General features: G+C 43.0%; 2 protein-coding genes and 1 long non-coding RNA gene across 6 annotated transcripts in view; 2 read left to right on the forward strand and 1 right to left on the reverse strand.

The window, feature by feature from the left end:
- Positions 1-13,757, forward strand: part of LOC126866014 (frequenin-1) — a 50,005-nt gene extending 36,248 nt beyond the window's left edge. For all 4 annotated transcript variants that reach the window (XM_050619044.1, XM_050619063.1, XM_050619053.1 and 1 more), the window contains 3 exons: positions 648-726; positions 977-1,065; positions 10,615-13,757. In XM_050619044.1, coding sequence (XP_050475001.1) covers positions 648-726; positions 977-1,065; positions 10,615-10,782 — 336 coding nt within the window. In that variant the 3' untranslated portion in view covers positions 10,783-13,757. The remainder of the gene's footprint in view (positions 1-647; positions 727-976; positions 1,066-10,614) is intronic.
- LOC126866034 (uncharacterized) lies at positions 1,072-5,872 on the forward strand. Its single transcript, XR_007689760.1, has 2 exons — positions 1,072-2,840; positions 3,046-5,872. It is a non-coding gene; the product is annotated as an uncharacterized LOC126866034 (long non-coding RNA).
- LOC126866006 (uncharacterized) lies at positions 12,632-23,912 on the reverse strand. Its single transcript, XM_050619014.1, has 6 exons — positions 20,524-23,912; positions 20,099-20,330; positions 19,522-19,902; positions 19,287-19,448; positions 18,966-19,210; positions 12,632-18,878 (listed from the first exon to the last, which is right to left on the reverse strand). The coding sequence occupies exons 1-6, from the start codon at positions 20,779-20,781 to the stop codon at positions 18,720-18,722; spliced, it is 1,437 nt and encodes a 478-aa protein (XP_050474971.1). The 5' UTR covers positions 20,782-23,912; the 3' UTR covers positions 12,632-18,719.
- Positions 23,913-23,965: the final 53 nt, after the last annotated feature.

A 23,965-nucleotide genomic window follows, 5' to 3' on the forward strand; every position in this document is an offset into this window, starting at 1 on the left:
ACTCTTCTACGAACCTTACTCTGACCACGAAAATCACAAGCGACAAAGAAGCAAACACTTATCGTCTCTATTCGAATATATCGCTAGACGAGGCGAGTTCATTTTTCTCAAGCATTTGTGTAATATCGATTTTCTATAAATGGTTTTGACCTATGCACGGTTCCCGTTTCTCGCTGTTAAATCAGAATAACTAAATTCGGCCTTAAAAGAGAAGCGACCAAGAAATTTCGAACGAAGAATATCCATTAATCATTGGTTTATCGATTGATGGTAATTCGTTTTCTTTTTAGATTTCACTTCTTAGATATTCTTGTTGTTTTAGATTTACCGTTAGCCGAATTTCCATGTTTATCATTTCCATACTAAACGACAGCACGCGACCGTTGTTTCCTTAATTTCGCGCTTGTACTACTTCCCGACGCTACGATCTCGCTTTCTCCGAGGCGAACGTCGCTCCGAAACGACCAACGCGATCGGCCAGATTTCACACGCAAGCAATCGCCTCCACGATTTGGGTAATTCCGTGACAAATTCGCCACATACAGCGTACACATGGCTACGAAATTTGTTCAACGATCGAAAGCCGAACCAACGTATCCCGCTTCCGATCCGCTGTAACGCAAATTGCACGAACGATTGTTTTTCAGGATGGCACGATAGAGTTCGAAGAGTTTATAAGGGCGCTGTCGGTAACGTCGCGCGGCAACCTGGACGAGAAACTTCACTGTAAGTAAGCATAGCCAGTTGGCATCTGAAAAAACTTGACGAATACAATGATAGGCAGCTTCGAATTAAAAGCTTCGAGATCGACGTTTTGAATAACTTGCACGACCATGGCAATGGTTTATGGCTGAAATGTCTCTCGGAAAATCTTTGAAAATTTCAAAACTCTAGACGTAGGCACTCGAAACGTTGGAATCGCTGCACCAAGTAATCTCGCGGCAGTTACCATATGAGTTTTGTTTCTTATTTTCAGGGGCGTTTCGGCTGTATGACGTGGACAACGACGGTTTCATCACGAGGGAGGAGATGTACAATATCGTCGATGCGATGTACGAGATGGTGGTAGGTACATCACTGTCGCTTTATACCTTCTCGTAGCAGGTACTTGCGCGTTGTTCTATCTTCGCCAGCTGGAAAAACGTACCTGAATCGAGCTGCAAACATTTCCCGTAACGATCGTCGACTATATAAATTTATTTCTTCGCCGCATGCGTTGCGAACGTGGACGTTTGATGTGATTCCGACCGAGAATCGCACTACTTGAACGCAGCGTCGTTTATTACGCGGAACAATTGTTTCGGTTAATTCTATTGCAAGTAGAATACGCGTTACATCCAATATAAATTAAATTTCGTAATTGTCGCGCCATCCCTTGTTTGATCGAATAAACATAGTCGATAATTATCCATTGCGCTAACGCGTTACATAGTACGCGCGTAGTCGTCGATCGAATACGCGCGGTCGAATAATAACGACGTTGGAACCGCCGACGCAACGCGCTTTCGACGTGAAACGCGTGAAACGTCCGCTGAGAAGTTCCACCCATTGGACAGATTGAAGGAGCATATTTTTCTGGCCTGATCCGCGAAACGCGATTAATCGCACGATTAGCTGATCGAAACTGGTGGAAAATATTGGCCGATCGATAGCCGAATTTCCTCGCGGAACACCGACGCCGGCGCTGCGACGCCAACCACTGGACGTTATCGATAACGTCGGCTTCGCATTGGCGGCAATAAAGCGGGAAAATTGCAGCCGCGACGCGGATTACGTCGATCGAGAAAGTCATTTCAGCACGCTTCATCGATCATCTAACTGAGAGGCAGAGATCGTCTCTCGTTTTCTTTGAATTCTACAAATTCATAATATGCAGAATTGTTATATTCTTATTATATATTTTATAATATTATTCTATGAAGGCAGGTATTTTTTCGCACTTTCAGAAAACGGGTATCGTTACGCTTATAATTAAATCCGCTGATAGAAACGCCATCTCTAATTGCGGATCAATCTGTGTGTTCATCGTCGTGGGCAAAATTTCAGGAAAGTTAACCTCTCAGGTTCGGTTGAATTGTACCAATCACATTGGAACGAAGTGTTTGATATCTAAATTGTAATTTTTCCTAAAGATATGATGTATATGCTTGAACCTGAATAATTTACTTTAATAATTAACAATACAAGTGCATGTGATATATTTTAAAGCACGGTACGACACAGACCCACGTCACAATTCTCACACTCATAACGCGACAGTGTTTTTCAAATTGTTCTTCGTTTTCTATTTTCAAGCGACATTTTGAGGCTGAAGATTCTAAAAAATTAGAAAAATACGGATCGGCATGTTAAAAAAAGGCATGTGATGGACGGTGAGACGTGTTGTTGGTTAAATTAATAACAAGACGAGTTGATTTCGTCAAATGTATTTACAAGTATATTTAAATGTGGAATACGGAGCTAGGCGTAAACGTCGCTCGCTCGATGCAATTCGTTACAAGCATACTCGATACTACTCGTTATGCTGATTCTTTAGACTGATTCGCTATACCTATTCGCTCGACTGATAATCTCGACGACTCATGTCTGGAAAGCATGGTTGTCTATTTATACTGGTCGCGAGTGTACCGAAAATTTTGAACTTGACTCTGGTTGACGATTGCACGTAGCAACAATATTGCTTTGTCCAGAGTTTGTTACATTTTGTGCGTCGTACTGTGTTAATCCTCTGTGGCAAAACAACTACATGAGGCATCTTCGAATCGAAACGTCCTATGACACATGTGCCGCTACAGTTATAAAATGTTGTGAGGGCAAAAGAAGTGTGAAGCAAGACAAATGTAAAAGATCATTTAGTTCAAACGGCAAGCGAATAATGAATAGTACAGTGAGTCACTATAGTGGCGCGTCGTAATCTAAGATGACATCCGCGAAAGCCACTATAGTGGCGCATCGTACTCAAGAGGCTAATACGTAGATCAAATTTCCCCGTTTGCCCATCGAAAATTACATTATACCAAACTGAGCAAAGTGGTTTCGTTTCAGGAAGATTCGTTGTGACAAATCTCCTGATGTATCGTCGCTATTTATCAGAGGAGCTTAACAATGGTTACCAGGTTGATTCGGTGTATACCAAAAGGCTAAATAAACCATGGTATTCTAATTCGTAAACTGAGAGCTATAGGCTTCTCCGGAAGCATCGCCTGGAAAGCTAGCTATCTCTAAGGTCGTCACCTGGTTGTTAAATTCTATTATCATTCTTTTAAATCATTTAAGGTTAAGTTGGTAATTCACGAGAATCCCACTTTGGTGCTCTTCTCTTCATTCTCCTTGTCAATAATATAGTAGTGTTATCTCGGATTATCTCCTTGTTATAAATCTCACATCAGAGATAAACATAATTTTCAAATAACATTTATGTTTCATATTTAGAACAACATAAATTGTTAAAATTGGCTACCAAACATTGCGGCAATTTTACATCGTTTAATCGCCACAATCGCGATGATATTATTAGGAGGTTGAATGTTCAAACTCTATTCGATAGGCGAATCATATGCGATACTACATTCGTATATGAAATTCTTAGAGATTCCATAACTTGTCCCTCGACCGTACGCTTGTGCCCGTGACGATGAAACTGTCCTAAGTCAAGAATGTAGTAAAAACGAGTGTACCTCTTATTTGACATGTTTGCAAATATAACGGTAGAAGTTGAATGATTGGATTGAGTTGATCATTACGGAGTTATATACAGAATTTAGCTAAGGCGACTGTAAATATTTCGAAACGAAAAATATAATAAGGTAAATGTAATAACGTAAATGTAATCTCCAGAAGAATGCGAAATTACTTGCTGTTAAAGCAACATTTACAACTGCAACCGTTTCGACTGTCGTAACTGTTTTAACAGGACGATGAATTTCACTGACTCTGTCCACCACAAAATTGATGTATTTTAGTCGATCTATGGAATCTCCAAGATTCTCTTCAGGACGGATTTTATAACTTTCTTATCTTAATCCTTAATTTTAGCTTCTTCTTAATTGTTACTTGTTATCTTTTTTTTATTTTTATTATTATTAAAGTAATGATATATAAGGTTTTATTAAATAACAGAATAACTATTTTATATGTAACATAAAAAATTGAAGTATTAACGAACACCGCCCTATTCTCTTATACATCTCAAACAGAAATGAATTTGGTTTATTGCACATTCATTCATTCGACACATACGCGATGCACTCGTCTCATGGCGTTTTCCTTTTGTCTTCCCCTTTTTTATTCCTCGCTCGTACAATACAGATGTACACACATCTATTTTCTAACAATTATTTTGCGTTTTACTATCTTTCCTTCACTCCGTACACTGTATCTTTTCATTTTCGCTAAAGGGATTTTTCTTCCCCGTGAAACTAGTAACAAAGATAAAATATCGAAAGTTTTTGCGTCACGGTAACCTCTTTATCGTTTGTTCTTATGATTAAAAAACTCGTAACAGGATGAAATTGTTGAGAATTGTGGATCTTAATCGCCGAAATAAATGTATAGGAATACTTAGATTATACTTAGAATTGATATCAAAATAGTTTCAGATTTATTTAGTATGTGATTTTCAAGATATTTATCGATGCATATTTGCACGCGTCACAGCACTCTCTTTCTCTCGCCATCTTCTATATCGCATTACCAACGAAACAGTTGCATTCGTCTGTTTTACGAGACGCTGTGTACGCACATACTCTCACACACTCATACTCATATATGTGTGTTACTAAATGTGGCTAATCTAGTGTAGCACACAAAATTACACATATCTCAATAGAAATCCTTAATCGATGACTTGGACAATTGAAGTGATTTGTTCCTATCTCGAAATGTCATGCTATATATTTCTCGTGGAAAATGAAACAATACTCGATCAATGATAACTCCATAAATGGTACACCGCCGGATAAACAAAAACAAAAACTTATTTTGACGGTATTTTTTCCTCCTCGTTATCTTCTACAAATTTCTAGAAAACGACACCTCAAAATCTCTGGATCTCGTTAAAAAACCACACAATGAAACGTTTAGAATGATATGTTTACAACGAAATTTGTAAAATATACTCGTTTCTAATCGTGTCACACCTGGAATACGCATTTGAAAAATAGAATTCAGCGCAGTCGCATATCATGAAATTGCTTGAAAGCGTGCAATAGGAATTTCTCACACACATCGTTCTCAAAATTGATAAACCGATATTCAAAACTTGCTATAATTATGACAATAATGTGAATATGCTCACTCCTCCATATTGCATTCACACTGCGAAAACAGATATCACCAAACAGAGACAAATGCATTGGCTAACAAGTCGAAAATCCAAATTAAGCATAAAAAATAAATTAAAAATATACAAAACGATCATAAAACCAATTTGGACGTACGGAATACCACTATGGGGAACAGCAGCAATGAGCCATATAAGCAAAATAGAGACAATGCAAGCTAAAATTCTTAAAACAATAGTAAATATCCCATGGTACGTTAGAAACAAAGATATTCGGAAAGACCTGAGAATACCAACGGTCAAGGAGGAGATTAGCAGATGCGCAAGAAGGACAGAGAAAGAATAGCAACGCACCCAAACCGGCTAGCAGCGGAAACGATCAACACATCAAGCATAGAAAGAAGACTAGAAAGGAAACACCCAGCAGATCTCATAAAGGATATAACCTAACAAACACGAAGATGGTACCCCGCTGGGGGTAGGCACCCACATGTTATATTATTATACCACTAAGCTATAATATTTTACCAAATGTCGTACTGGACAAATTGTAAAATTTAAATAAATAACTAAAAAAAAAAAAAAAAAAATCCTGAATAGCGTGGAACCATAGCGGACTTGACGTTTGTTTTAAGATCCTCGATCAGTTCGTTGATTGTCTAAAAATTGTTGAACTTTTGAAATTATAAAATTTCGATCGTATCGATAGACTGCTCAATTCCGAGCGACGTTAGCGAAAAATCATCGATTTCTTTCACGGGTCCCAGATATTTCTTCTGACAATAATTTGGTTGCATCTCTGATAGATCGAAATAACACTTTAAAAATTTAATTTATTAGACTCCTTTTGTATTTTTGTATTTGCATAGACGAACGGTTAGAGTTTTTCGTTCAAAACTCAAAGTCAAAAATGCTCCTCCTTTGAAACATCTACTTTCAGTGAGATGTGAGAAACTGCACGAATCGTGTCTTAAAGTTAGTGCTCGCTCTTTTATACTTCGTTTCATGCTTCATTAGGTACTCGTTCATCCGACAGTGAAAAGCCTGAGGTGGATAGGTCGTGATAGGTGCGAAGAAACACTTGAATATATTTAACAATATACAGGGTGGTTGGTAACTGGTGGTACAAGCGGAAAGGGGGTGATTCTACGCGAAAAAGAAGTCGAAAATATAGAATAAAAATTTTTCGTTTGAGGCTTTGTTTTCGAGAAAATCGACTTTGAATTTTCGCTCGGTACGCGTGCACTTTATCGCGTCTCGTTCTAACGGATCTCACTGTAGATCGTTGTCTCGATGGAACAATTTGTGGCGGATCGGTATCAATAGGACGCAGACAGGTCGAGGCATCAACGCGGCGCAACACCTCCCGGGCGATCCGCTGGTACCAACCGCCAACACTAGAGGGCTACGACGACAACGAGTCTGTCTAACTCGCTAGCGGTCGAATATACGAGCGATTGATACAAATACCGCACCTAGCGAGACTCCCTCTTCGTCTAAGGCAGGGACTACCGGGCATAGCCTTACTGACGAGTCCACCGGTAGTCCCGGGACGAAACGCACGACTCTCTTTTCACCTGGCAGCAACTACTCCACTACACTTCCTACAAATGTAAAAAAAAAATTAAAAAAAAGAAATTTTTATTCTATATTTTCGACTTCTTTTTTCGCGTAGAATCACCCCCTTTTCGCTTGTACCACCAGTTACCAACCACCCTGTATATTTATTAACATATACTCTATGTGTACACTATGCGTAGGACTCGCAATTACAAGTTCGACTTCTGGTCGATGCGTTATGACGCATGATACAAGTGCGGATGATGATTGCTTAAGATGTCAAGAAACTCGGATCAATTATTACTGCTAACTACCAACTATCGACTCGCGTTTAACGACTGATTTTCCGTTACGATGATGCTACAGAGGTGTCGCCGTTACGTATAATTGTCAAAGATGTCTAAGGATACGAGATTATCGGAATCATTGAGGAAAGCCTTGTTTCGGAAAGTGAGGGGAGTGAACGTTGATGTTAATTGGTTAATTTCTGTTTGGGGGTTGGAGAAGGATGCTAACCGTGCTTGAAAGAAAGTCGCATTGTACGGACGCATTGTAAAGTCGGAAGCATTGTACGTGAAAAAGGCAGATTTCCCCTATCTTCCCGTAGCAGATAATAGATTTAGGGATTGTTAAGACAAAGACTATTTGTTCCTTTGGAAAACCTTAGCTAATTAAATCATAAGATGTATAGCGGATCCTTAGACTACCTGAAAATATTCTGTGTGGATGTATCGACATCTGGTAATTATCTTGTCCGAAGAATAAGGTCTTTGCGTAGCGAGCCACCGGACAGAAACCGTTGGAAAGATTACTATCAAGTACCGCTACAGGTCTATGACCAATAACTAAGTAAATAATTGAAGATAAGATGCTAAGTGTGCGATAATTCAAATGCGTCATAACATACTAATACAGTCAATATTCATGGAAAAATGAATTATATTTTTAGAAAATCTTGTATGTACCAACTCTTAATTGTAGAGAAAGCTAAATGCGCCATTCGGTTAAACTTGAAAGCACTGAAAGTATCAACTCTGTTTCTCACTAAGTAAATCGTATAAAAACAGAAAATATATTTTTCCAAGATGTTCTTTTCACTTTTATTACAAAAGTGTATTTTACAATGCTCGGAGTAAGAATTGTTTTATAATTGATGATATTTAATATCCATACATTCGCTTGGATATTATATAATTATACATACAAACTTTGGACGTATCAGTATTATCATCATTTAACGCCAGTAGTAATTTTTTACGAATGAAAAATCTCAAATTTTATACCGTTCTATTCCATTGTAACTTTTATTCTATCATATTATGCTATATATTATTTAATTATAATTCAATACCATTGCCACGTAGGTTTTCCCATTTCAAGCATTGTCTACAAGAATACTGCAATTAGCCTGCGAGACAATCGTCGATGAATACTCGTTGCTTACGAATCGATTAATATTTCGAATCGGTCACCGATCAGCTCGATTCTCGTTCGAGAACCGATCGAGAATTTTCAACGACCATTTGAGCTAAATTTTTTTTTGCACGGACGATATACAAAAGGCGAGGTCGATACAGGCAATCGTTAGCCGACAATAAAATAAAAAGGAAAGAAAAGCGTACTATGCCCACTGACCACTGCTATTTTTCTTATCAGAGATATCGAGCATACGGCCGGCCATTATTCACCTTTTATTTCAACCCCAGCTTTAAATTATGCGCGTGGTATCCGTATGCTAAGAGCACATAGCGAGTAAAAACGCCTGCGTACGGCAACCTGCTCATTTTGAACGAAATCGCGTCTGGCATTTACCAGGCGCCCAACTCCGTGCTTTCGGCCCTATCTCGAGCATTTTTGTCGCGAGTCTACGTTAATGACCCTATGTTTCACGGCCTAATTTTATCGTTAAACCACCGAAAGTTCACCAGCAGAAATATTTCACGCATTAATTACTATTAATAACTAGTCGCCTGGAGCGTATGCAACCGGAACGACAGCTGTGCCGCGCGTAAACGCATCCCTTATCGGTGATCAACGAAACTCGTGGAATTTTTATCGCATCGTATCTTAGCTTGCGCTTGTGTTTAGCGCGCCAACCATTTCGCCAACTTTTTCGTCCAACCAACTCGATTCGTTGCGAGTTGATTTTACGAAAGACGGCAGGCAGGCGGACGAACGAAAGTCTCCGGTTTACGTGACGCGGAATGCGTGGAGCGATTTATTAAAACGCGATTATATCTAGGAAACGACGGAAACAAACGAAGTTGAGCGTTCGATAAACGAGTTACGCACGTCGACGAAAGACTATGCACTGCGACCGACGTAATTTTCATTCGCGTTAAACGAAACGGCGAGCCTCGAATCCTCCGCAAATCGGACGCGCGCGAGCTCGAGCTCCGCGAAGAAACTGGGACACCGACAACAAAGAAACATTTTAATCCGATGATTTCTCTTAGCCGACGCGCAACACCGTGTACTATACACCAGAAATAAACGTTCAGCGCGATACGTTGCGTTTTCTCGTAAAGCACGTTAAATGGCTGCTACGTTAAACTGCTACGGTTAATGTAAATGGTACACGGATCGTTGCAATGCACGTATTTTTCTTCGTCGGGGCAACGTAACGCGAGATCCAAGATAGGTTTGCTCGCAGAATACGTAATGCGTGCATTGTTGTGCAAGCGTTTACCGCTATCGCGATCGGCGCATGAAAAATTTAGCGGAAAAATTTCCACGATCGTCGATGCTACAGCCGACGCGGTTCAAAAAATTTCGTCATCGACAAGTATCGCCTTACAAGCTTCTCGTCGTTCGTGCTTTTTCCTCCCACGGCTCGCTAACGTCGTACGACGCGCGTTAATCGTACGCATCGCTTTGTCCCTTTCTTTCTTCGTTATCCGTTCGAGTCGCAAGCAGCGCGAACGCGCTGTTTAGGTTTCATGTGGAAAAGCGCCATTTGAACGCTACGGACGACTCACGGTATTTTGCATTGGGTTGGCAACTAAGTGATTGCAGATTTTGTCATTAGATGGTAATGGTAATGTCATTAGATGGTAAATTTCATTATTATCTTCTCAATAATTTTTATCGAACAGAACTCGAAATATTTATTAATTGATAGTACGCAAATATAATATTATAGATGTATTTCATAAAAGTAAGAAATACGACGAGCGCTGTTGGGGATTTTTCGAATATCCCTGCGACTCAAACGGTTGCAGATTACGCACGTGCGATATGAAAAAGATGAAATTGCGAGCGACTGTGGAAAAACGTAAGAGAAAGTACACCGAGTTCGTACATTTCGTAGAAAATATTAAAATGGAAAAAGGACGCGATGCTATAGAAACTCGGTGGAAGCAGCGGAAGAGGGAAAAAATCGACCGACTCGATTTGCGTTAAATCCACCGCTTTTTCCAAACGCTTTATCTGAAAACTTGCCGACACGAGAAACTCGAATTAAGCGGCCTTCCGTGACTTTATCTTCTCCATTTCCGAGATAAACGCGCGTGCATAACGTGAACTTGGAACAATACTCTTACGACTTGGTAACGTCATACGACGCGCGTTAATCATACGCCGGTTCCTTTCTTCGTAATCCTACGCTGCGTATACGCGCGATAGGAAGCGCGTTGCTTTCAGAGCTCGCGCGACCTGAACATTCCAACGATTCTGCGGAAAGTTTCGCAGTGGAAGCTGGCAGATTCGGAGGAGGCGAAGCGCGGTAGAAATGTCGAGCTTGTTTCTAATAGATCGGTCGCCTGGTGTTTCAGGGGCAACAGCCGCAGGCGGAGGACGAGAACACGCCACAAAAGAGGGTGGACAAGATCTTCGATCAGATGGACAAAAACCACGACGACAAATTAACCCTGGAAGAGTTCCGGGAGGGTAGCAAAGCCGATCCTAGAATCGTGCAAGCGTTGTCGTTAGGCGGCGAGTAACCTCGAGCCCCGTCGAGACCGCACCGTGCGTCGTCGATCGTTTCAAGCCGGACGATCGTCTCGTTACTTCGGTCCGGTCGTCGAAACGGATAGAGAGAGAAATCGATCGCTCGAACAGATAAGGAAAACGGGCGGCTCGATAACCATAAGCACGCAGTCCGGCGTACACGCATACGTAGGTAGCACATAATGCGAATCGACATGACGCGATCCTCTCTCTCCCTTCCTCTCTGCACTTTGTTTGTGCGAACGACAACAGGGACGGACGACAAAATCAGGAAAAATCGAGTCCTCGCGAAATTGACTTTAACACGTTGACTGCCGCGCGTGTTTACAATGAAATCTCCTTCGGGCCACGAGTATGTATTATTTTGACCAAATGGTTTTTTTATGCCATCGCAATTAGAAAAGGAATCAAATGGTACTGAAAACTTGGCATTCAACTCCTTCTGGGAATTTCTGTTGTAAACGCTTTGACGGTTTACAAAATTGCAACGAGGAAGCATGTAAATATTAGAAGATTTAGAGAATTATTAGCTGCAAAATTATTACGGTTGCCTGAGAATACAAAAAATCCTTGTCTTCGAAGGAATCAATAGATGCGCATGCAAGCTATGTTACGCACATAAAAGACACGAGAGAATTTAAAGAAAAGAATAACTTACTGTCCAAAATGTCCCGACAAACCTCAGCTTTGTATAGAATACTTTAAAGTTTTACGTTCTAAATAATTTTCTTAATAAACCATTTCCGTATTATTTTTATAACAATTCAATAGTTTTATTACTTTCTGTGGAATATCTTTTCAAATACCTACGACGATCCTTCGCAAGTAGTCAAATAAGCGTCACCCAAATATGGGTGACGCGGCTCTATTAGAAATTTTGGCGTTATCCGAACACGGGTAACACGGCCCTACGAGAAACTTTTGGTGTCACCCAAATATGGGTGACATGGCTCCGTTGGAGGCCTTGGTGTCGCCCGAATACGGGTGACGCGATTCTATTGGAAACTTTGCTGTCACCCGAATATGGGTGACGCTGCAGTCAACGTGTTAAAAGGCGGAGATCCGACATTGCCGAGATCCTCCGATCGGTGTACGCTCGACGGAACGCAAAAAGGAAACTAATTTTCCCGTAGACGCTGGCCGTGTTCTCTGCGTGGAACCTACCACGGCAGTAGAAACATTATGGCCACAGGCTGCCAAGCGTATGAAGAACGAGCGAATGATCAATAGAGCAAAGAATACGCGTAGAACGAAGGCGACGATATTCGTGGAAGGTTTCGATATTCGCGAACACGCAGTTTACGTGGCACGAACGAAACGAGAATTCGATGGATTCGCAAACGCGGGGGCGTGGAGAATTTTGCGATACTTTGGAATCGTCGATTCGATACCGCGGCAAGCGAGCGTCGAGTGGAAAGCAACCGGAGAAAAAGGAAGGAAAGGTGAAAGAGAGCGGGCAGGAAATGATTAAAATAAGAGGAAAGCGGAAAGGACGAGCGTTTTATCGACTGGCCGCATTTCCTCGTCAAAGCGATTTCTCGTTTCAATTTTCAAACGCGGTCGGTAGAACGACGCCGCGGAACAGTTCGCCCGGGTTCTCCGATTCTAACGAACCTTCGATCCCTTTCGCTCGTCCGACAATTTCGAATCGTTGAAATTGCTTGGCAGAAAATTTCGCTTGCAGGAATTCCACCCAGACGGACAAACGAAAAAGTAAGATAAATAAAAAGCATTAATTAAGAAGGAGAGCAGAATGTAGGCCGAGATAAGTTCTCGCGTCGTTTCGAGAAACCAGCTGCGATCTAATTGAAACGAAGAATTCGTGGATGTCGGGTCGATATGTTTCTGAAAAAGTCGAAGCAATGGCATGCAACACACGCGACACGACGAAGCGTGAAACGAAGTCTGAAGCACGCGGCTCGTTAGCACGCGTCGACCCTCGTCGTCGAGGTTCGTTACTCTTTACCCTGGAGCCTCCCTAAACACCTGACCCGTTTCAACGTCGTTTCCACGTTAAACGTTCGCCTTCGTGTTTCGACTTGGACGAGCGTACTGGACGCGACCGACGATGAGCGATGATCGTTGGAATCAATTTTCTCCGCTGTGTTTCACTGAAATTGACGACGTTGATCGCGGATAGCTGGTTCGCGACCCGCTGCCTACTTTATTTTTCCATTAACCCTTTGCACTCTTATGTCGAGTGTGCCTCGACATGAGTTTTCATTTCAGGAGCTCCTTTGTCGAGTCCCACCTCTTTTTGTGAAACGTGCGAAAGAAAAGCAGGATTGGATCCTGGAAATTGTTTCAAGATATATCGTACACTTAAAAATTACAAAATACAACAATAGTGTGAATAAACTGGTATTTAAGTGAATTTCTTTCTTCCTTTATTTATTTAAATTGTCTTATTTTTTGGTTAAAGTAAATTTCAAATGAAATAATTAAAAGCGTGGGAGCTGCTGGCAACGAAATTGAAATAAAATTCGGAGTGCAAAGGGTTAACAAGCGACCTTACGCAACAACGCTGTATGCGAATTCAGTCGATAAATCATATTTATTTTTAACTCAAATTTACATAAACCGGTAGCCCTGACCTTTCTCGTTTCTTGAAACTCTGCAGCGACGAATTTTAATAAGCTTCGCCCGAAGTTACGTATTTCGTTTCACTTTCTTCCAGACGTCTTACGACTATCGTTTCGGCATAAACGCGCGTACAAATCGCCAGATCTGCCTACGTTTTCCTAAACGTTGTGCGATCGATCGTTCACGGGTTACAGATCGGTGCGTCGGTGATAAACGTGAACGCAAAACACGCAAAACTTTCCCGAGAATGAAAATACTCGTTCCACTATGCCTAACATCCGACGAGTGGCGTCGCGACGCCACGGTCTTACATCCTTCGTTTCGTGCTGTTACATAAATTATATCGACGCTATCGTCGCCATCCCGGCGCTTATACCCACACACATATCTACATATACGTACACATATAGCAGCAGCAAAAATTATACGACCGACTAAACGACCACGCCTTTGTACGCGCCCCCAGGATTAAGGTCGTCGAGGAAGTTCAGAGACAAACAACTCCGAAAATAAATCCAAGCCAGTTCCTCTCACGCCTAATTCGCTCGTCTACTTAAGTTACGCGTGTTTTTCTCGTTCCACGATTCCATTGATCTACTTTGGTCGGATTAACTTGCCCTATTTCCTTCTTTTTCCTATTGGCTGTTATGTTACATTATTGTTACATTATTATTGTAATTACATCGTTGTATTATGTTTGGTAATTTGGTACTTCGCTGCAGACCGTAGTTTGGTCGTGCGATAGATTTCGACGTTAACAGATTAACACTTTACCGACCGATAGCCGATTAATCGGCTTCTCATCGTCGACGCTTACCGATCGACAGCCTATTAATCGGCTTTTTGTCTCCGACGCTTACCGATCAATAGCCTATTAATCGACTTTTCGTTGTCGACAATCTTTCTCATTATTTGAGCAGTAATTTGTTATTTAGTACTAAAGTAGCTTGCTCAGTTGCGTCAGTTGCGTTGCTTTGTAAGCTCCCACAGTTTTATACCAATTTGAAAAACTTACCGTTCGCGATGAACGAAAAGAATGATATTGGAAAGTCTAAACCGAAACAGAGCCGGCGCCAGGGAGAATTTGCCCCTGAACTGCCGGTCGGACGTGCGTATGCTGTTGAATCGCTAGCGGTTGGAAAAGTGTTAACCGAACGTGCGTGCGACGCGCGTCGCATACGTTTTAAAAGACGTTGGCGCGCGATATCCATGACGCACGGCTCGTTCTTTTCTACCTACGTCGATCGTGTTATACAGGGTGGTTAGTAACTGGTGGTACAAGCGGAAAGAGGGTAATTCTACGCGAAAAAAGAAGTCGGAAATATAGAATAAAAATTTCTTTTTTTTTTTTAAATTTTTCCATCGAGACAACGATCTACAGTGAGATCCGTTATAACGAGACGCGATAAAGTGCACGCGTACCGAGCGCAAATTCAAAGTCGATTTTCTCGAAAACGAAGCCTCAAACGACAAATTTTTATTCTATATTTTCGACTTCTTTTTTCACGTAGAATCACCCCCTTTCCGCTTGTACCACCAGATACCAACCACCCTGTATTTCTATGGGAAGCACAGGTCGTTCAAGTGTAACAAATATTTCGCAAGGAAACTCTCGCGTGGATAAACACGCACGATCTGCGCTCAATTTTCGACGCCGCCTTCGTTCGAGGGTCAATGAGAAGTCTCTGCCAAATTGTGCGTCGACACATTCTCCGATTCGATGCTCTTTTCTCCCGTTGTTACGTACGCTACTTGGCTTAAAAACCTTTCCAATTTGCACAGTTGGAGACGAGCGATATAAAACCTGGAGGCGAACGAATAGCAGGAGGATAGCGGCGACAGCGCGGAAACGCGGGTTTGCGATGGATCCTCTTCCTGCTTCTTCTCGCTTGCGCCAAAAATTCGAAATTCTTCCGTAGATCGCCTCCTTCCCTTGCAAACCTACCAGCTGCGTCTTTCGATGGGAAGAGGGGCGAGATGGGAGACACTTTGCGAACGTCTGTCGCGTGATGCAACGTATACAACGTACGTAGCTGGTATTTGCCAAAAGTTCAATAGCCGTGACATTTGACAGGTTTTTTTCTAGTTGTCACGGAGCAAGTTCCAGGCTACGAGAACGTTAAAACAGCTAAATCAAAGTGGGAAGAACCGTCCCGTTTGTCGTTCGTATTACCAAAGTTGTTCTTGTTAGAAGGTAACCTTCTCATCTACTTTACGATCCGTAGCGAGAAAGAAAGTTTAAACGATTTTAGATAGAATTAGCGTTTACTCTTGTTCCTTGGAAATTACACGCAATGCATCGTACCGGTTCCACGTGCAATGCACAAGAACAACGGTTTACATTTATAACGAAAACCGGTAGATTGTAGAATGTGGATTCGCATGGAGTCGCATGCGACTACAAGGCGATGTACCTGTATGCGTGCTACGTTCGGCAACTCGTCCACCACCTTTTCTTTTTAATCGAAACTGTACGATCGATGACAGCGCGAATCTCAGCTGATCGCCGAGTTTCTCCGATCGAAGGTTCCAAAGGTTCGATCGTTGGACGAACGATCGGAGGAAACACGTGGACGGACGCGAGAAAACGAACGGAGGTTGTTGAACGAACTCGTCGAACCTTGTCAAACAGTAGCAATAATCGAAGAACTATGTTAGCGCTGTCGACAAGACATTTTTTAACCGACGAATAAATGTAAAAAGCCAGCGAATTCGCAGCAGCACTCGCTGTACCAGCAGATCGGCCGCGAGTCAACGCCGATGTTTTCGAGTTTCAACGCTACTTCGGCGATCCTCGCGTTATTCCATCGACTTTAAACCAAGCAGAAGCTTATAAGGAGCGATAAATCTTCGCAAGCAGATTTATTGAATCGAGGTACACCGAGGTGGACCGAACAGGAGAACCACCGGCTCTGTGCTATCATATCGTACGTATACGCCGATCGATCGTTGGCAAGTTAACTCGTGCTGTGTCGTCGGCTCAACTATATCAATTCGATGATTGCGAAACGTTTGCTTTCTTTCATCCGTATGATTGATCCGGATATCCCCGTTGCTCGCGTCGACCGAACGTTAACCATCTTTCTTATCGCAGATTGTTAACCTGTTCGATCGGATCGGACAGAAATCGACGACGCGTATACTCGAAAATCCTGTCGCGATTTAACCGACGCTTTGTTCTTCGCATTACTCGTGCACTTCGTTCAGCGACAATTTCTTATTCTCCGAGATATTCTCGAGTTCGTTTCGTTTCGCTTTTCCGAAGCTTTTCCGAAGCTTTTCCGATCAAGCGTTCCACCGACATGCTACACAGTCGTAGAACGTGAAAATCCAGCGACGTTGATAGCCGACGTACAAGCAACCGTGCGAAGGATAAGAATCGGCAAATTCGTTTTGGATGTTTGCCGGTTACTCGAAATGGATTGTCGAAGCCGCGGCTGTAACAGCGCGTGCATCGGAGAAGTGGCTCGACAAGACGGCGACTTGTTCGTGTACCGGCGAATCATGGACTGGCAATTGGCTCGATTGAGTAATTTTTACATTTCCAAAAGACGTTGTAGGAAAAGGATTTTTGCTTAGCTGAGACTTGTAGATGCTTTCCGTGTAAAGTTCGTGTAGTAAAGCTTCGTCGAGCTACAGTCTCCTCCTTTTAACTTGCCAGTGGTACGAAACGAGTGATACGACGAAACTCGAGAAAAAAGAGGAAGGGGAGAGAGAGAGAGAGAGAGGAAAGGAAGAAGCACAAGGAAGCGAGTGGAAAAGAGGAAGTAAAAATACGTGGTAACGCGCGTTGAAATATCTTCTTCGAAGTTTTGCATTCCTCCGCAAGATATATCTACTACTACTACTACTACTTTTCGCGCGTTTATCGTCGCGAAAGCTCGTTTTTATAAATATTTTACGAATTAGTAAATCCGCAGGGAGAAAAAGAGAAAGAGAGAGAGAGAGAGAGAGAGAAGAGAAGAGGAGAGTTCTCCGGCTTCTTGAACAGAACATTTCACGTGGATATTGAAAATTGTGATGAACGCGATGGAAACACGGTCGTGTTCGTTCGTGTCGTATGACGCGGACCAGCTGTTAGGATATCGAGTTCGAATTCCATTCGACGGGCAACTTTATCGCGACAATCAAAACGGCTTTATAAGGTTTACAACGTTCTGCCCTTGGTTTGGGAAACGACAAGTTTTTCCGACGAGTTGTATCGAACCGAAGGAAAATCACTTTTCCAACGTTCGATGATTCGCAAAAATAAGATAAAATACGAGAGAGTTAAACTATCGATCGGTTCCGCTCCCCTCCTCTCTCACTCACTCTCTCTCTCTCTCTTTTTCTCTCGCTCGCTCGTTCGCTCTCGCTCGTTCGATGACTCGAATGAAAAGAAAATGAATTTCTTCACGCGTACGATTAAAAAGAATTATTCTACTATAGCGTTACTCGATATTTTGAAATGCTGCAAAGTTAAAAGGGCTATTCTAATGCGTGCCACTATACTCGTATCGCTATTATCGCTAGTTATATACTAAACGCTAATCTACTGTTACTCTACTCTACTTACTCAGCAACGTGACAAACTTCTCCGTCTAGAACGCGTACGGTACTCTCCCGTTCGGCGAGCAAACGCGAACGAAAGAAAGAAAGAAAGGAAGACAGAAATAGGAAGAAAGAAAACGGAGAAAGAGAAGAAAATACGCGGCGGAAAGGAAGAAAGCGAAAAAGAAACGATTCTCGATGGGTACATACTACACGGACACACGTGACATTCACACGAGAACACGAAACACACAGCAGACACGCGTACACGCCGACATACGTCAAGGTCATTGTTTTACGAACTTTCTGTGATAATTATTAACAATCACTAAATACGAGGAAAATCGTTAGTTGCGAGGTGGCAGGGAACGAACGGACATGCTTGTAAATTGTAAATAAACGCGACGGCGGGTTTGCGATAATCGCGACTGCGGTGAGTAGAGAAAGACAGAAAAGGGGGCAGACAGTTACGATCGGATCGGAAGAAACGTTGTTGTTACGCGATAACACGTTATCCGTGTTCCGTGGTTGATCGAGGATCCACGGCTGGTTCGTCGACGATACGGACGGTCGTACGACGAATGGACGACGGAAGCAACCGAGACGAACATCGTGACCTCGATATACATAGCTAGGTTGCTCGGTTACCACGAAAATCTAAGCGCATTGTTATTTTGTATGGTCCCAGGCGTTTTTTCTAAATAACCACGACATCGTAACACACGATAATGATGGTGATTAATAAAAATAATTTGAAGCACACGTGAACGCACCACCTTGCCCTCCACCTTTTCTTGTCTTTTCAGCAACGGTTTGGCTACTCGAACGTTTGCCGATTTCCAGCTGCAGTGCGCGCTAGACGCAACCGATGCAACTCCTCCGTGCGTCGCATATCCTCGCTCAATGCTTTTATCCTCAGCTGCACCTCTTGAATGGCCATTTCCGCGATTTTGATCTTCAACCGTTTCTCCTCCGCCTGCAACCAACCGAACCGACAAACGTCTTGTACCGCTAACGCTGTTTCTGCGCCCAATTTCCTCGGTTAAAATTACCATCAACGTACTTCGAGCTGTTGCAGAAGCAACCGGTGCTTCAATCGACTACGATAATCCGTGAGAAAAACGTAGCCCTTTCCGAAGCTCTGGTCCCTTCGAGTTGTCGAGTTTCTCGCGCGGACACCACCGACCTCGTTCTCGTCGCTCTCCGTCGCGATCAGGTCGCCATCCTCCTTCGACGATTTTTCCATTTTCTTATCGCGCGATGAATCGTCGTTCGCGTTGCATTCCAACGAACCGTATACCTCGCTGTCTGCAAAAATATCTCGTTTTCATCGGATCCACAACATCGACGATCCACGCACCGATTCCCCTTCTCTCTGTCTTACTTGCATTCGTTTCCTTCGAACGCGTTCGGTCGTTTTTACTTTCCGCTAAACTGTGATGGTAACCGAATGGCATCGCGCGTGCACCATCGTTCGTGGCGCGCGTTTTTCTCGAATTCAACCAGTCGCCTTGCTGCGCCTGCTGTTCGTTCCACACAGCGTCCGCTAAAATGAAAAAAACGTTGGACGCGTTGACCGTTGTTTCCAAGTAACAAACAACAATCTTTTTGCTTTTTACCTGTCCGCCTGGAAGACAAAGACGTCTGCACCGTCCCGTCGATCGCGTTTGTGGGAAAGTACGAGTTGTCGTTCTCGGGATAAATCACCGACACGGTGACGCTGTTGTTGGAAATACGCGCGTTGGACACAACGATCCGATTCATAGTTTTGCATTCTGTCGCGTTACTCGATAACAACGACGACGATGACGACGACGACGATGACGACAACGACGACGATGTCGATACCACCAGACGATCCTCGTTCGCAAGGATCTCCTTTCTCTCCTCCAAATTGATGTCCTCTTTAAGGCTTACATTCTCCAATGCGTTCGTGCCTTCCGCCTTGGAATCGTCAGACGCTTGGTCGTCGTTCCGCTCCACTTTGACTCGCGACAGATCTTAAAATGGCCAACCGTTTATTTGTCCATCGTTTCCTCGACGAGCTTCGATCGCCGTTTTAAACAACTCGAACGAAAGACTATGCAACTGCAAGGACTTTGCACGGGCCACGATATTAGACGGTTTACGCGAGCGAACGATAAACGGGCAGATGGACAACTACCGAGGCAAGAGGTAAAAATATGAGAAGAATACCAATGAAAGCATCCAGGTTGTTGGAATGGTGAGCGGTGGCTGCGTTGTCTTCGTATTTGTCACGAAACCGGCCACCTGATTTCGTCGGCGACCTCTGCAAATGATCGGCCAGCGATCGAACAACGTCAGGAATTTGCGAAAACTTAGCCGGCGACCGATTCTCTACGAAAACTTGGTATCTATTCCACTCGAGGCACTCGCTCGTCTCCGATTCTATGCACTTCTTATTTTCCTACAATGTGTCCATTATATGTCAGAGCTGTTTCAGGAAGAGGAGAAGGTACGCGAAGCTACGGAAGAAGGTGAACGCGTAAGTGCGAGGTTTGACGCGGACCTTCGATCTCGTTGAAATGTCGATGGGATTTAGATAGCGAGCACGTTTTAACGCGAATTCGATGGATAAAGGGAAAACCTGAAGAGAATACCTTGCCAAACGCCATAGCCTTCTTGCAGTGATACTTGTAGTTTTGCCAATATTTCTTCAATTGAGCGGACGTTTTGCGAGTAAAACCGGCCTTCTTAAACTCGTCCTCGATGGTCGTCCAAATCTTTTTACGGGCCAAGGTAGAAGCGCTCTTGTCCAACAGAGGCGCGTACTGCTTCATTATAGCCAATAGATGAACTCGTTCTTCCTTGTCGAATTGATTCTTCTTTCTGTCGGCTTCCGACAAATTGCGCGGCATTCTCGGCTAGCAACTGTATGAGAAACCGATACGGTGCGGCGTCGATCGATCGCGATGTATCGTTGGCCGGGGCGCGGGGGGCTCGCCGATTGGATCGCTGTTGCTCGAGCAATCGAGAACGAACGCTTAAAGACGTAAGAACGTAGGATCGCAAGAACGCGTACGATCGTAAGAAAGCGTTTAGAGAAACGCAGACTATCTTGGCAGAAGTGCGATCGCTTTTGTTTCGACAAAACAGATCGCCGCGATTCGTCGTTCTTTTCGCGGTGCGTACAGTCCTTAGTAGTTTTGCACGTTGTTTTCTCCGCTTGCTCGCCGCGAGAAACATCGCACTCTCGGTTCCTACTCTGCGCTGTCCTCTTCTCCATTCCACCTTCTTTCACCTTTATTTCGCCGCAATTCATTTTAATTAATTTCAAATTCCACGCAACCGCGCCCTTTTAATGTAACATCGATCGTAGCGAAAATCACGCGAAATTCTTCCATCGATGGAACGGACGTACTCACGCGACGTTAGACTTCGAATAAATTTTTGATAGCGAACTGACGGCGATTGGACGCGTTACATTTTCCACGCGATGCGATGACCTTCGTTGCGATTGCAAGTCTCCTATTGTCTCAACTTACTTGTATTATTTTATTATATTATTATTATTATTATGATACAGCTTCTAATTAATTTTTATCGCGTTAGAAATATCGTGCAGGATGGTCGGTCTGAAGGAAGAAGAAATAAAATATCGCGCGTGGCACTGGTTGCGCTTCTTCTCCTACGTGTACAAACCGCGGACGTATCTACAGATACATATGGATACATACGTGTACAGATTCTTATTCGGTATATACATTCGTAATGCACGTGTAAACCATTTAACTTTCTATCGTTTAAATTTTGTCGCGCTTGTTTCGCGATTAGCCGTCGGCTATACTTGCGCAATATTTACGAGCGGCAACCCGCGCCAGCCGAGTTTGCGCAATTTACGCAAACCATCCGTGTCGAGATGGAGAACAAGATTCGCTTTGTTTACACGAAACTAAGCAAATATTTCAGTTCGCGGATTAAGACCTCGACAAGTTTTCGTCGATGGGAAATTAAGCGCCTCGTCGACCCGAGAAGGAAACAAATTGCAAGCGCGCGTTCGCTATCGCCACTAATTGTACGAATTTCCAAGTCAACGAACCAACCGACTTCTCCTCGAGACGGCGCGTGTTCGCGCACGGGAGCATTTCACTTTTACGCGTGGAGAGAAACGCTCGCGACGAGTGGTCAGTGATAGTAGGTAGCAGGCCTTTCTTTCAAATATTTACTTATGACAGGGAACGAGATCTCGTATCCGTATCCGTGGATGCAGTCGATAACTATGGTCTTTGGATCTGAGGAAAATTCTCTCTTCTATGGTTTCGGCGTGGCACGAAATCTCGATCGTGAAACCACACGCGACTGTCGAGTAAAATCCCTAAACTCGATAGAAGCGAGGACCGATTCGCTCTCGAGATTACCAGCTGCCAGCCGCAAGATTATGCAAACTCCAGTCAAGTACCGCGAAGAGAAAATACGTAATTAATCAACGAATGTGCTGGTTACAGTTGGAACAACGCAAACGCATTTTACAACCTTTGCTGCTGCACGAACAGCGCCGTCGCTTTCTCACGATGCTTTTCATAACGAAACGCAAACACGCCTGTACACTGGCTGTTCCGCTTGAACAACGTTATGTTACAAATACATGTTACGAGCGAGGCTGTTCTTCTCCGAACACCCTTGCGAGAACAAAGCGAAGCTCGTCTCGCGAGTCGAGTCGAATCGCTGCCTACGTAGCCAGAGGATATTTATTTTTGCTAATTTACGTTGTTTTGGCTAACCGAGTCGTATAAATCATGCGATCGACATTGACGTAGGAAATACGGTCAAAGATATTTTCATTTATATTTGTCAAGGTAAAGACGCGATCAAACAGACACACCAACAACGATATTAATATTAATACAAACGAACAAATTGCCTGATGATCAATGTACATTTCCTTCGAACGTATTCTTCGTGCTTCTCTTTAATTACAACTTAGCAAAGTAACCTTATTTGTCTCTTTCCACGCTACATTTTGCTCGTTTCTTCTTTTGAAATAATAATAAAACATTTGTCAATTTTTATTTTATTCATTTACGTTATATAATATACGTTTTGATGGATGGTAAACGCGATAAACGAAGTAGCGCCGTTTGTTAGTACGTGGAGCCGAAATAAAAAGTCACAGAAGGTGCTGAAGCATGAAACGCATAGATGTGATTTCCGTTTTGACCGATATATCCGCAACTCGTGAACGAGAGATAACTTGCAGTCTCGTATGGGACATGGCTACGCTATCTCGTCGATCTCTTACATACTCTTTTTCTGTCTTTTCTTTCCCCCCACATTCGCCTCGTATTTGATATGATTCAATTATATCGATAGTCAATGTAGGAGATTCCACCTGTACCGTTAGTCTGGTTCGATGCGACGAATATCACACGAAAGAAAAACAATACTCGTGTTTCAGGATTCATACAAAACGATCGAGTTTTCGCGCTCGAACTTCAAGACGCGCGAAATACACAAAGAAACATAGAAAGCTGCTTGTTCGCCGGACACCGAATACATAAAACAGTCGTTAAACGAAAAGTACTGAAAAATTATGACAAGTAAGATTTCCGGAAGAGAGAGAAGGTTATTGAAATCTGTAGATACGGTTACGGTAAAAGTTATCTGTAAGCGAATCTAATTACGCGTGATTCTAGCTGCGTGTTACTAACTTTGCACCAGATCGCTACAACTCCACTTTTAACCGAGTAGTTTCGCCGCTGAATACCTGTCATCTGTGTTTTACTCGCTACCGCTTTGCGCAATCTCGTTGAACTGTTCGATTTCTGTTTAGAACACTGTGCTACTCGCAACAAATTTCCCAAAAGACCGAGAGTATTCATACATACAAATGCGATATGTGTGTGTGTGTGTGTGTGTGTGCACATACATTTTCAAACGAGCAAATCGAAAGAAGAGAACGTCGAATCAATCGGTTGCAGCTTAATGGAAATAGTTGGTTTATGATATCTTCTGCGAAGGTGGCACCGGTGTTCCGAAGATCGAAGAAACCGACGGTAAGTCCACGAACGTCAATAAGGTAGGATACCACCTTTACCAACTATT

This window comes from Bombus huntii, chromosome 1 (genome assembly GCF_024542735.1).
Source record: "Bombus huntii isolate Logan2020A chromosome 1, iyBomHunt1.1, whole genome shotgun sequence".
NCBI classification, from domain to species: Eukaryota; Metazoa; Arthropoda; class Insecta; order Hymenoptera; family Apidae; genus Bombus; species Bombus huntii.

What these genes read in the sequence shown, in the direction of transcription:
- LOC126866006 (XM_050619014.1), bottom strand. Translation starts at nt 20,781, where the DNA reads ATGCCGCGCAATTTGTCGGAAGCCGACAGAAAGAAGAATCAATTCGAC. An exon ending in AGGCTATGGCGTTTGGCAAG is followed by an intron (nt 20,331 to 20,523) that starts GTATTCTCTTCA and finishes GACACATTGTAG; the next exon opens with GAAAATAAGAAGTGCATAGA. An exon ending in TGCTTCTGCAACAGCTCGAA is followed by an intron (nt 18,879 to 18,965) that starts GTACGTTGATGG and finishes GGTTGGTTGCAG; the next exon opens with GCGGAGGAGAAACGGTTGAA.